Below are 13,379 nucleotides of genomic sequence, written 5' to 3' on the forward strand. Positions count from 1 at the left end.
CAAAATAAAAGGATAAGAATAATCTTCAATTCTATCACACTTGTGTCTTATTTTATTTTTATTTTATTGAAATTGATTGTTTTATCATGGTTTTATTTATTTATGTATTATTTTATCTTATCTATTTGACTGTTATTATTGTTATTATTACTATTTTGCGTGTCTATGCTTTTGCTGTGCAGCACTTTGGAGACTTGAGTTTGTTTAAATGTGCTTTATAAATAAGGTGGATTGGATTGGATACATTGAACAGTGTAGGACCCAGAACACACCCTGAGGAATGCCAGAGTTGATTGGCCAGAAGCTCTGCACAGTACTCAAAATATCTGCATCTAGGCCGTCTACAATATGCACAAAAGCTCCTGTTTCTTCAACAATGTGAGCATTTGGACCTCTGTGTAGAAATGCACTGAAATAAGAGTTTTCTTCTAGTTCGTTGGATGTTTTTTTCCCAAAACCTTTTGAGAAAGCATTACGATCTGAGTGCTGTTGTTTTTTGTGTGTGTGTTTTCTCCTCCCCCTACTGATGGAGGAATGAGTCAGCATTTCTTGCACAGGCCTGGTTGTGTTTGGGTCCGTGCTGCACAATAAGAGCGAGGACATGTTTTTATTGGCCCGAACCCAGTAAATCTACAAAATGTGGTCGCGCCAAAGCTGAATTAATCACTCAAAGATAACAAGAATTTTAGCTTTAGTGCAATCAGACAAACAGAAGATCAGAAGTTGCTGAAGAATAGAAAAAATGTGCTTTATACAATAAAATAAACTGACATTTGCGTGTTTCTGCACACGGCCCTGTGAACTGGATGGTTAAACCTTGGACACTTTTCCCAGAATGTGTCATGCACTTCTCCCAATCATTCCTTATTTTGTCTCAGTGTTTTGCTTGTAGTTAGTTACTGGGTGTTTCTGCTTCGTCCTCCTCCCTGTGCCTCCTCCTTCTCCTCGCCCACCCTCCCCACTTTCTAATTGGTTTTATTACCATTTCCTTTCACTTTTTCCCCCGACTAGTCTGGTTGGGAAAAACAGCTCTCAGCGGGTTTTCTGCACTTCATCTGGTGAGTTTTGTTTGGATTCTTTGAAAGCTGCTCTGCACTGTTCAAGTGTGTCACATTTTATTGTGTAGACGAGTTTGGGGCTGGATGATAAAGAAAGACAGAGTGTCTGCTTTTGTTTCTCAGCAACACAGACTTCAGAAAAGTGAGCAGTGTTGCTAAGCTATTATACTGACACATTTGGAGAGACGCTACTCATCGTTTTAATATTTACTGCTTGTTATTATAAAAGGAATCTCCTCCAAAGTCCAACAGTCTTCTGTTTATCTAAAAAAATGGGTTTGTGATTTTCCAAGGTCAAGACTAAGATCAGTCTTTCAAGGGCTCCCTAGTCATCAGAAGTGTATTTGTTTGCCGCAAAAGTGGCAAACTTGTAGAGATGTTGGCAGCGACATTCATGTGTTGAGATCCTCGGCCTTTTGAGATTGAGAGACACCTGGGAAGAGCTTATGGAGTCATGACATCGCTAGATAGAGATGTTTGGTGATGCTGATACCATTGCAGGAGAATGAAGGTCCAAGTCTTCAAGGGCCTGGCCCTTTCTGTCTCACCGTTGTGAGAGTTGGACACTAGTCAGTGAAAACTAGATGTTTTTGGTCTCTTCGGAGTACCATTGGAATGACCTTGGGTTTTGTGCAAGGTGAGGTGTTCCTTAGAAACCTGACAATGTTTCCATAAGTGCCTACGGAGTATTTTAGAGGTTGAATTTAATGTCGCTTTTTCAGTTAACTGGTGACTAATGCTACTGCTCTCCTGAAAAGGTATATAATGTGACCCTTTTCATCGGGCTGAAGTACAGGTGGGGACACTGTTTTGACAAATTGTAAAGTCACAAACAGACATTCTACAAATATTAAAATAAGGCATCTGGGAAGAGCCTGTGAAGCCATGGGGTCTCTGTCCCGCAGTGTATGCTTCTGATTCCAGAACCTTTCCAAGAACACAAAGATACACGTCTTTCTATGAAGTTTTACTGTATGGCTGTGAACCCTGGATGCTAAGCATTGACCAAATATGACACCTGGATGTCTTTGGTACCAAACGGAGGCCTATTAAAGACATCATGATGAAGCATCAGCTGTGACACCACACATCCACGATCCAGCACACAAGTGGTTCTGAACTAAGCAGCCCAACAAAAGGACTGTAGCAGAGTACTTACTGCACCTGGCTGCAGAAGATTGACGGAGACCTTCTGTCAGGATTCTAAAAGTTCTGTGACATGTTGTACACTCCACCAGTATGGGGTTCCCAAACCTGTCATGATCTATATTGAGAAGGTCCTTGGATCATGGTTCAGAATGTCTTCTTTAATATCTTTGTTTAATTTACTTAACATCTCCAGATAGGTTTTCCTTTGATCTCCTTGAATATTCTTGCCTTATGAGATCACATAGACTGGCTTCCTCTGAGTGCCCTTCCACTTCAGACTTACATCTAACTTGATATTTTCAGCTTAACTGCACCTCAACAAAGTTGTTCCAGCTTCATTAAACATATTAACTTTGTTAAAAATATGGAATTTTTTTTGTGAAGCTACATTTAATTAAAAACGAAAACTAAATTATCTAGGCATGAGATTACCAGTTGGCACACACCAAAAGTTCCTTACACCACATGTTGAAGTTTGATTTGAATTCAAAGCCCAAACATATTTCTTATAAGTGCAACTGACTGTATCCTCTGACAAAACAATGAATCCAAGCTGTTTTCACAGTAACGGGCAGACTTGGTTCCAGTTCACACTGATGGTTCTAATCACGTCACGGCTACTGACATCTGCTCAGACGCTCATCATTTCACTCCTCTTCTAGACTGGAATACTGACTGGCATTCTGCTCCCTTGAACTATATATATATATATATATATATATATATATATATATATATATATATATATATATATATATATATATATACGAGGTCTATTAGAAAAGAAACCGACCTTTTTATTTTTTTCAAAAACTATATGGATTTGAATCACGTGTGATTGCGTCAGACAAGCTTGAACCCTCGTGCGCATGCATGAGTTTTTTCACGCCTGTCGGTTACGTCATTCGCCTGTGGGCAGGCTTTGAGTGAGCACTGGTCCACCCCCCTCGTCGGAATTCCTTTGTCTGATTTCTTCCTGAGAGACTGGCACTTTGCTTGATCAAAATTTTTTCAGAAACTGTAAGGCACATCCAAGTGGACACCATTCGAGAAATTCAGACGGTTTTCGTTGAAAATTTTAATGGCTGATGAGAGATTAAGGAGTGTTACTATCGCTTTAAGGATAGCTCACGGCGCCGGACGGCGCACCGCGCCCCGAGCCGCCGTCGTCAGCCTGTTTCGAGCTGAAAACTTCCAAATTTAAGCCTCTGTTGACCCAGGACGTCGTGAGAGAACAGAGACGTTTCAGAAGAGGTCGGGATCAGCAGTTTATCCGGACATTCCACTGTTAAAGGAGATTTTGTAATGAAAGATGTGCGGACGGATTCGCGCGTCGGCACCCAGCCGCTCATGGTGCGGCGCCACAGCAAAACACCTCCGTGTTGATAACCATTTGTAAGATTTAGGCGGTTTTCGATGGCTTTCAGTCGAGTGAGTATCCGAGAAATTGTTTAACAGCTGGGCATGTTCAAACTTGTCCTGTAATGCTTCCAATGGATTTCCGAATTTTTTCTGCTCAGTCCGGTTGGAATGCCGCAGCATTAAGCGGAGTGTTTGTGGATGGTTTAAATGATCCATTAAAAGACGAGCTAGTAGTCCGTGACGAAACAAACGATTTAGATGTGCTAATATCTTTGGTGATTCGTCTAGATGATCGGATAAAGGAGCGTGGACGCGAGAGAGGGCGGCCATCAGAACGGGTTTTTTCGTCTCGGGGCTTTCCCCGACACAGGTCTGGGCTGCCTCTTCTTCGCCCCACTGAGACTCCTCCGACGGGACCTCTGGCTCCTCTTGCGGATGAGTCCATGCAGCTCGGACGAGCTGAAGTCGCTATATTGCCCCGTCATATAAGCGTCAAGAAAAATAGTGGTGACGTATCTCCAGGTGTTCTGGGACAGGCAAAATAATACATGCACAGAAAAGAAAAAAAAAAATATTTGGGATGTTTTGTCTTTTTTTTTTAAAAGGGGTTATAAATTGTTTGGGGATTAATAAGCGTTTCTGGTGGAGTGAACGACAGGCGGTTCGAAGCCCGTCTGGACTCAGTTGATCGTTGGTTTTTATTATTTGTATTTAGGTATTTTCTGTTTGGGTCTGGGGTCGTTTTGTTTTGTTGTTTTTTATTTCCCAACCCCAACCTCACTCGCTCCAAGACCGTTCGTCTTGTGGGTTGTGGGGTGGTGCAGGTTGGTCACGCTGAGCGGTCTCAGAAGACCTCTGCACCTAGGGGGGGGTTGTTAGGGGCGTTTTTTCTGGTTTGGTTAGGGCCCGGTTCCACTCCAGCCTCGGTGGGCCTTTGTACTGTTCGTCATTGGTGTTGCCGGGGTGTGGTGCAGCGGGAACATACCTCAGTCGGAGGGGTGGGCCGATCTGTTGCCGTTCGCCATTTCGGTAGTTCCACCCCTCCCGATAGGCTGGGGTATGGTCGGGTTGGGGCACCGGACGTATTTCTGGTTTTTCCGCTGCGCCTTGGGGTTGGGGCCGGGTTAGTTTTTCCTGTTCCCTTCCCCGGCTTGATGTTTTTGTGCTGTTCGCCGCCAAAAGGCTCTGGGAGGGATTTGGGGTCTTTCGGGGTGCTGGGGAAGGTAACAGGGTTTATCGATTGTTTTATTTGCCCCCGGGGTTGTTTAATGTAGTCCTCCGGGGGTTGGAATTTTGTGTTTTGTTTTTTTTTGTTTCCTTCCAGGTTCCACCTCCAGGGTTGATGGGACGGTCCTCTGGGGGGGAATTGGCTTGTGGGGCCGACTAGCCAAGTGTGGCCGGGTCTGGGGTTCCTGGGTTGTGGGGAGGGTGCCTCCTGGGGTTTGATGGTACGGTCCTCTGGGGGGCGCCGTTGCTCCATGTGTACCTGGGGACCTCTGTGGGATTCCGGCTTTGGCTATTCCTCCTGGAACTGGCGGTAAAGGCCTTCTGGGGGGTGTTGGGCTCTGCAGGTCGTTCTGGGGGGGTTGTTTGTTATTTTTCTTTGTGCATTTATGTTTGTATTGTGTTTGTGGGGCTGTGTTGGGTTTTTGCATTTGGGAGTTTTTCTTTTCTTCCCGGGGTTGGATGGGACGGTCCCCTGGGGAGGTTTTGGGTGGGTTTTGTGTTTTTCTTGTATGTTAGGTTGTACTTGGGACTCTTTTGGGGTTTTTGTTGATGCCAGCCGGCCTTCCAGCTGTGGTGCCCTGTCCTGCTGTCTGTGGTGGACCTTGGGAGCGTTACGCTGTCTGCTTCTTGACGAGGACCCCGGAGGGAGGTGCTGTTCTCGGACCTGGTCTGTTCGGTCGCCGGGAGGCTTCCCGTTAAAGGGGGGGTATTGTTGTGTGTTGGGGGGGTTTGGCTGGGCATTTTGGTGTTCTTTTCTTTGCTCTCCAGGTGGTATGCAAACTGATTTATTGTCTGTAGAGAAGGTGCTGGCAGAAGAGTCCTTCACCCTCATCAACGTGATGTGCAGCACCTGTGGATGGTGCTCACGTGCAACCTTAAAGACACTCAGTTGAAGCAGATAATGAGATGGCGTTCTGCATTTAAGCCATGTGTGATTCAAGCAGAATTGCCGGGAACTCGACCTTGTGATGTTCGTTTGTGAGACGCTGAGGACCGCGCCTGGGTTTGACACATCGTGCCTGTGAAGGAGGACGGGTGAGGGACACATGCTGTCAGCACACATCAGAGGTGATTTGATTGTCTGAATAATTGTTAACAGTAACTTGGTATTTTGTTATGCAGTATATGTGAACATTGATGAGAATTGTGCAGCTCGCTTCTCACGGCCGTGGCATGCGGACTGATGATCCTCCACCTGTTGTGAGAAGCTGCTCATTTATATAAAGCTTAAATTCAGACCTGAATGTGTTGCTGATAGTGTGTGCCTTTGAAGGATATTAGTTGTAGCTGCTGACTTACCTCACCTTTTCTATCCTTCGCAGAGTCGGTTTGTCGTGTCCACCTGGGGGGTGTTTGGCGGTGAACGTGGGTCCAGAAGCGCCGGGCTTCGATCCTTTTGGGCGCTGGAGAGCGTGCCGTCCTTCACTCCGCCAGACTGACGCAGTTTACGTTTGTACACTTTGTATTGCACAGAAGGGGGAAAAATAAAATTGTTTGTTTTTGGAACCGCTTTCTGGTTGTTTTGGCGCTGGGTTCCGTCAGATGCAGGTCCGCTCCTCAACCCGCGCAATATATATTGAATAGAAAGTGAATGCAATATGACTGAGTAGTTTGTGAGTTGACTGTCTGGTATCTCAGTCCTCCAATAGATAGAAAAAACATCTGTTTGGAAACTATGGGCATTAATGTTTTGTAGATGATCTGGGATATGATGACTCGTAATTCGTGAAATCTGGGATTTGTCATTGTAATGATGATGATGATGACATATTTGTATTTCCTGGATTATTCATCATTTCATTCTGTAAAGTTATATAGAGTATTCAACAGCAGTATACATATATGTGATGTTACTACATCTGTTTAGAAGGCTTTGTTTTCCCCTTCATCTGTTTGTTGCATTTTCATTTATTTATTGCCTTTGCACAGATCTTTATGCATATTTGTTTTCTTTATTGACAGTGTCTCCGCCATGGTGTCACTCAGGTTTTCAACACTGCACATCCTTCTTCTTCTGCAAATCCACTACTCAGGACAGTTGGAAGACAACAAGATCCCCCCCAGTCTGTGTACGGGTCACCCTGGCATCCCAGGATCGCCTGGAGGTCACGGCAGTCCGGGTCAGCCGGGCAGAGACGGGAGAGATGGGAGAGATGCTGCTCCGGGGGAGAAGGGACAAAAAGGGGACAGAGGAGAACCAGGTGCTTGATTTCACTGACGTGGGTCTGTTTATATGTGTGATCAAGGTCAGCATGGAATGAAAACTGAGTTAATACAAATGGCGTCTACTCAACAGAACGTCAAGACATCATCAAAAATTTTTAAACTAGAAGCACTCAGAGTGCAAACCTCTGCCAAGGCCATGGGGTCACTGACGCCATAACATCTACACGCCGTGGAATCATTGAACCTAAAAAAGTCTAACAATGATGTTTGCTCAGTAGTAAAAAAAGTTTCATCTGCTGTGACTGGATAGCATGTATCCTTAGCGCTTGGCATCACAGTTTATTGCAACTTGCACCTTTCCCAGAAGCTACTGTCATCTGAGCACTGATATTGATATTGCATGTGCTTATAGACAAAAACAAATAAGAGACAAAATTCAATTTATTATTCAACTAAACTGCAAATATATGAATTTTTTTTAACATTTATGAAACACTTCTCTAAACAAGGCCATAGGGTCACTGACCCTAAAGAGATTCCCTCCTTGGCACAGTGAGCTATTTCTTTTTGTCTCTTTCTCTAAAATTGTATATAATAATCATTAGATTATTAATATATAAACAAAAATAAATTTAAGAAATATTACAATTTGAAAACAAATGCACCCGAACGTGATGACAGCTGCAACTGCTTAATGCTAACTTTTAACATTGAAAAAGCCATAGACATGCTAACGCGTTAGCATCGGGATCCGGATCGTGATCCGGATCACCATTAAAATTTTATCACTTGTTCCTCTTCTCATTTCCAACCACTCCACAAAATTTCATCAAAATCCCTTCAAAACATTTTGAGTTATCCTGCTGACAGACAGACAAACAAACAAACACAACCGAAAACATAACCTTGGCGGAGGTAAAAATAATTGCCTCAATTCGAAAATGTCTCATATTTTCATCCATGAATGATTCAGACAGAAACACATTCCTTTTAAAAGGATAAAGATATTTGCACAAAAGCAGCAACTTTTTCCATTGGAAGAAGCTGGAAGCAGAGACTGTTTTGTTTGGACAGGTGGACAATAAATGAACAAAAACTCATACTGACTATTTTCTCAGTTGCACAGTGTGCAAAAAGTTAAATATAAAATTTAATGGATGCTAGTTGAAGTCAGAGAAAGATAAATGAAGCTGTAAAGTAAGAAAAATTAACTACTCAAAGGTTTTGTTCACCATCACCCATATAACTCATAAAATAAAAAAAAGAAATGAAATATTGATGATGATGATGATGATGATAATTAATAATAACAATAAATAAACCATTGGCCAAAAAGGTGTAAGCTGAAGCTGTAGCTTACTGTGCCGACTCACAGGGCCGCTGCTAAGGTTTTGGAGGCCCTAAACATAACTGGTCAGGGAGGCCCCCCCACCCCCATACAAGAGAACCCCCCCCACACAAACACACACACACAAAAGTTCTACTCAAACCGTTACTATTAAAGTGTTTAAGTTTAGCATTTAAAGCTACATCAAATCAGCAAATCCAACGCAACCTAGCTTAAGCAGCACCACTGAACATTAAGTAATCAAAACAATTTAAACCTTTAACACATACTTACCAGCAAGGGATGCACGGGCATCATCTTTTTGTTTCTTTTTCCTCCGTTTTTCAGCTCCAGACTCCTGCTGTTGCTTCATTGTTTAATTGTGGCATAGTGGCAACTTGTCGTCTCATGTCAGAATCGAATGTGGGCTAGCAGTGCTACTTCAGTTAGGCGCAGGGTTGCCATATTGGGTGTTTTCCCATCCAGTTGGTTTGTTTAGGGTAAAAATATGGCACTGGATGAGTTTTTGTATAGAATTGCCACACACATTTTAAAAATCAGTTCAAATTGCGCAGGATTTAGTGCCTCCATGCATTTTTGAGCATTTATTGGACTGGAAATCGTCACATCTGGCAACCCTGGTTAGGCGACACAGCGAACAGAGAAAGACGCAAACAGGGCTGTACCATTTCAGGGAATCGGGGCGGGGGTGGATGGGGGCTTTATATTAGGCAAAAAACTGTTCATTTGCCCCAATTAAGTAATGGGGTAGGGGCCTACACAATGTTTAAAGACAAAAACGATGGGCCTATTCATAAATAATTCATATTGATTTTGAAATGTAATAATGTAATAATTTCAACACATTTTTCAGTCAACTGGAGGCCCTGCAAACTAGTGCAACATGGTTGGTGCCCCACGCAGGCTGCGTAGTCTGCTTATGCCGAACGGCGGCGCTGCCGACTCACACAACATAATGAATTCATAACTCATTTCATTTAAAGTTAACCAAAACAAAGCAATATGGTAATATTATTACAAGGTTCAAGCATTCCATACACAATACTGATCAAACCTCATTTATATATTCATGAATCATATATGGCCTGGCTGTCGCCCAGTTTCTGGCAAAATTTGATGTGGTGCTGCTCCAGTCGTTCCGTCTTTTTCCTTGAAATGAAAATCCGCCAAGCGCGCTGCACACATCCCACACAAAGGCTGCTTACCAGCAAATGACGCAGTCGACAGGCGTGAAAAAGTTCACGCATGCGCACGAAGGTTCAAGGTTTGCTCATGCAAACACACGTGAATCAAATCCATCAGGTTTTTGAAAAAAAATAAAAAGGTCTGATACTTTTCTAACAGACCTCGTGTGTATATATACATATATATATATATATGTATGTATATATATATATGTATGTATATATAGCTTTTTTAATGTGAAAACTGAAAGTAGAAGTCAGAGAAAGCAGACAAGGCTTAAAGAAGTTATCTGAGGTTCGACTATCAATTCTGTGAAACTAAAGTCAGAAAAACCTAAATGAAGCTAGATAAAAGCCCAGGTTACACATAGACAGTTTTGTCGGCGGGCAGTATGTAGACCACAGTTCGCGGTAGTTCCGGCTGTTTTCGCGGTGGAAAGGGGCGGAGCATTTCGCTGGCGTTTTGAGCGCCGTACTAGCCGCAAATGTGTGGACAAAACGCTGCTAAATCCGACAAATAAAGCGGCGTTTTGACGCCGTAGCATCCGGCACATGTCAGGCAACGGGGGTTAATACCCAGTTCTATCCTTTTACAATCGCAGGTTAAGACGCACGTGAGAACGGCGGTGTTCTGCTGCCACCGATAATGCCCTGTGTACCGCTGGATTTATCCAGGCAAATCCTGCGTTACTCCAGGAACTTTTGCATATAGGCACCGCCCCCAGAGTGTAATATGCTGAAGCAGCTGTCACTTCAGAGGGAGGGAGCTCATCTCTCAGCTCATCTCTCAGCCTTTTATTCTCCTTTCCTTTTCCCCTCATCAATGTGTTGCTCGTCTCCACTACAGGGCTCTCCTCTGCTTCTGAACCAGACCTCTTGGTAAGTCCTTGCCGCTGCCAGTTTTCTTTTAGGAGGCATACTGGAGCTTCTCTGCAAAAATATCTGGAGCTGGCCGCGAGTGAGAGGCCTACATGCAGCGCACTAGCGTTTTTATATTGACCGCCGTCTATCGGCTGCTTGGAACGCCGTTAACTGGGAGGTGGCGTTTAGAACGACGTACTGTCCACTAGCGCCGCCGTTTTGTCTGCCTCTGTCGCCGGTTAAAACGCCTTTGAGGATGCCGATGTGGGCTCTATCGCCGTTTTACACGCCATTGGTTAGGGATACAACGCCGGCCGCCAATTACGGCGGTGTAAACTGCGGCACTACAGGAAGGAGCAGGATGACATGGCGATTAAAAAGTATCAAACGCCGTTGTTCGCGTTGTCTCCGTCGTCACGCGAATTCTCCGGGAGCGCTCCCAGAATTATTCAACATGTTGAAAAATTTTTTCGATGATTCCCGGTAAAGCCGTAACTAAGCCATGCCCCCTAGTGCCGGCGTTGACAACGGCGTTTGATCCTTAAGATGGCCAAAAACTCTTCCGGGACGCTTCCGGGCGCTCTTACCGTCTATGTGATTGAGAGATTGCTAATGAAGGCTAGTCAAAGTCAAACAAAGCTAATGAAAGGTAGCTGAAGTCAGAGGAAGCTAAAAGCAAGAAAACAAGTAAGAAAAAACCCAAAAACTAAAATGAAACTAGCTGAAGTTTGAGAAGCGAATTGGGAACTAGCCATAGTCTGAGAAAGCTAATGGAAGCTAGCTGAAGTCAAGCTAAAAAAATGGTGGGAGCTAACTAAAGTCAACAAAATCATCTAATGTCAGAAAAACTTAATGAAGTGACCCTACTCACAAATTCCTATCGCAATTTCGTCACTAGGGATCATATAAGGTAGTGAATTATTTTCTCCTATAGGAATCCTATTTTTTTCCAATACGAATTCCTATAGCATTGCAATGATAAGGTGTTTCATTTATCTATATCATTTCTATAGCATTTCTGGATAAAATAACAGAATCTACTTTTAGTCAGAGATAACTAATGGAGGCTAGCTCAAGTCAAAGAAACTTGCTAAAGTTAGAGAAGGCTAATGGAAGACAGCTGAAGTCAGGAAAAGTTGCTCATGGAAAACAACAATAGTCAAAGTCAGAGAAAGTGAGGAAAGCTGAGTGAAGGGAGATAAATTAATTGGAGCTGGCTGAAGTCAAAGACGTGAAGTCAGAGGAAACTAACGGAGCTAACCATCATCAAAGAAATCTAATTGAAGCTAGCTTAAGTCAAAGAAACTAACTTACTAAAGTCAGGCAACAACAAAGTAGTTGCAGAAATCAGAAAGTTAAATTGAGGTGAGGAGAGATGGGATGGTGGAAAAAAAAGACATTTTTTCCCCTTAAATCTTGTGGTTTTTGACAAAGTGAGTCATGTAACAAGTTGATTTTGAGAATAAATTGAAATCCAAATTTAGCCAGCTCCGCCAACATGTCATGAGATACGGCATAATGTCTGGGGAAGTGTGTGCATGTATGCACAGACTGATGGAATACACACTTTTTTTTAAAGTGTGTCAGGTTGGATAAATTTGCTGACTCATCAACGCTAGTTGTGCAGTAAAGTCTAATGTGTCCCATTTGTTCTTCAGGAGAAACAGGACTGAGAGGTTTGACTGGGGACCGAGGGGACATGGGAGAGAAGGGCGAGCAGGGCCACCCAGGTGAGTGTGCTGTCGCCCCCAAATCAGCCTTCAGTGCAAAGCTGTCTGAAGGCCACAGTCTGCCCCTGACTGCGGGCGACACTGTCCGCTTCGGTAAGATCGTCCTTAATGAGCAAGGCGACTACAACTCAGAAACAGGACGCTTCACCTGCAAAATCCCCGGCGTCTACTACTTCACCGTGCACGCCACAGTGTATCGCGCCAGCCTCCAATTTGACCTGATGAAAAACGGCCACGCTGTGGCTTCCTACTTCCAGTTCTTTGGCAACTGGCCCAAACCGGCATCTCTGTCGGGGGGCTCGCTGCTGCACCTGGTTCCTGGTGACCAGGTGTGGGTCCACATGGCTCTGGGAGAGTACAATGGATTTTACTCCAGCACGAAGACAGACAGCACCTTCACTGGCTTCCTGGTGTACTCAGACTGGAAAAACTCTGCTGTGTTTGCATAACATGTGCTTATGAATAAACAAAGGTCCATTTCTAGAGCCGCCGTTGCTTTTGATCTGATTTAGAGATTTCCTGTGACGCAGCAGACATCCGTGTTTGTGTCTCACGGCTTAAACGGGTGTGACGTGCACAGAACAGCTGGTTCTCTTTTAATTCTTCTAACAGATGTGGCGTCACTGACCTCCAAACAACTCAAATGCCTCTGCAGCGTCTTCACCTCTTCCAAGAGGTTATATTTTCACCCTTTGTCAGCGGTTTATCTGCAGAAGCCAACAAACCAATGTCAGTTTGGAGGAGAACAGACATTTAGATGAGATCTGGATTATTTGATCTAAAACTTGTAAAAATAACAATTTGTGGTCAATTTATTGAAATCCAGTCATAACTATTTGACATATGCTGCTGACAAAGAAGTGAAACATAACCTCCTGGACATCTGTTCAGAATTTTTTGTAACAGGTCTGATATTTAAACTGATCCCAGGTCAGTTAATTATCTGTAAAACCCGTAAGAGCGGAACCCAGCTCATTTTATAATTGCAGTTAAGTGCAAATGTCTTAGTCCCCCCGGGGAATTTATGTATTTTTCAATGATATCAAGTGAAAATAAAGAGGGGAGAGTGAAGCAAGATGAGCCTTTGTCTTTCTTACGTAAGTCGATCCACAGCCAAAGGAATGTGAGCGCTGAGTCATCTGAACGTCTGTCTGTCTGATCATTCCTCCTCCCAGGCCCTTTGTTTGATTTCCATCAAACTTTATATGTGAGTGAATGCCAACCCCAGAATTGCTCTTGGATTGGCAAGGGTCAAGGTCATTGAGGTCAAAGGTCAAAATTTAGTTTCGTATTT

At 43.6% G+C, this 13,379-nt stretch overlaps 1 protein-coding gene across 2 annotated transcripts; it reads left to right on the top strand.

Moving 5' to 3' along the window:
* Positions 1-915: 915 nt before the first annotated feature.
* c1qtnf5 (C1q and TNF related 5) lies at positions 916-13,160 on the top strand. 2 transcript variants are annotated; one of them, XM_034169289.1, is made up of 3 exons: positions 916-1,058; positions 6,759-6,997; positions 12,014-13,160. In XM_034169289.1, exons 2-3 carry the CDS (start codon positions 6,769-6,771, stop codon positions 12,532-12,534), a joined length of 750 nt encoding a protein of 249 aa, XP_034025180.1. In that variant the 5' UTR covers positions 916-1,058; positions 6,759-6,768; the 3' UTR covers positions 12,535-13,160. The 2 variants fall into 2 exon arrangements, with proteins under 2 accessions (XP_034025180.1, XP_034025181.1); XM_034169290.1 differs by lacking the exon at positions 916-1,058 and adding an exon at positions 6,222-6,245.
* Positions 13,161-13,379: the final 219 nt, after the last annotated feature.

This window comes from Thalassophryne amazonica, chromosome 4, assembly GCF_902500255.1.
Source record: "Thalassophryne amazonica chromosome 4, fThaAma1.1, whole genome shotgun sequence".
NCBI lineage: Eukaryota > Metazoa > Chordata > Actinopteri > Batrachoidiformes > Batrachoididae > Thalassophryne > Thalassophryne amazonica.

Excerpts from the sequence above, each read along its gene's own strand:
- c1qtnf5 (XM_034169289.1), top strand. The coding sequence starts at position 6,769 with ATGGTGTCACTCAGGTTTTCAACACTGCACATCCTTCTTCTTCTGCAA. Across the intron at positions 6,998-12,013 it reads AGGGGACAGAGGAGAACCAG|GAGAAACAGGACTGAGAGGT; the intron begins GTGCTTGATTTC and ends TTTGTTCTTCAG.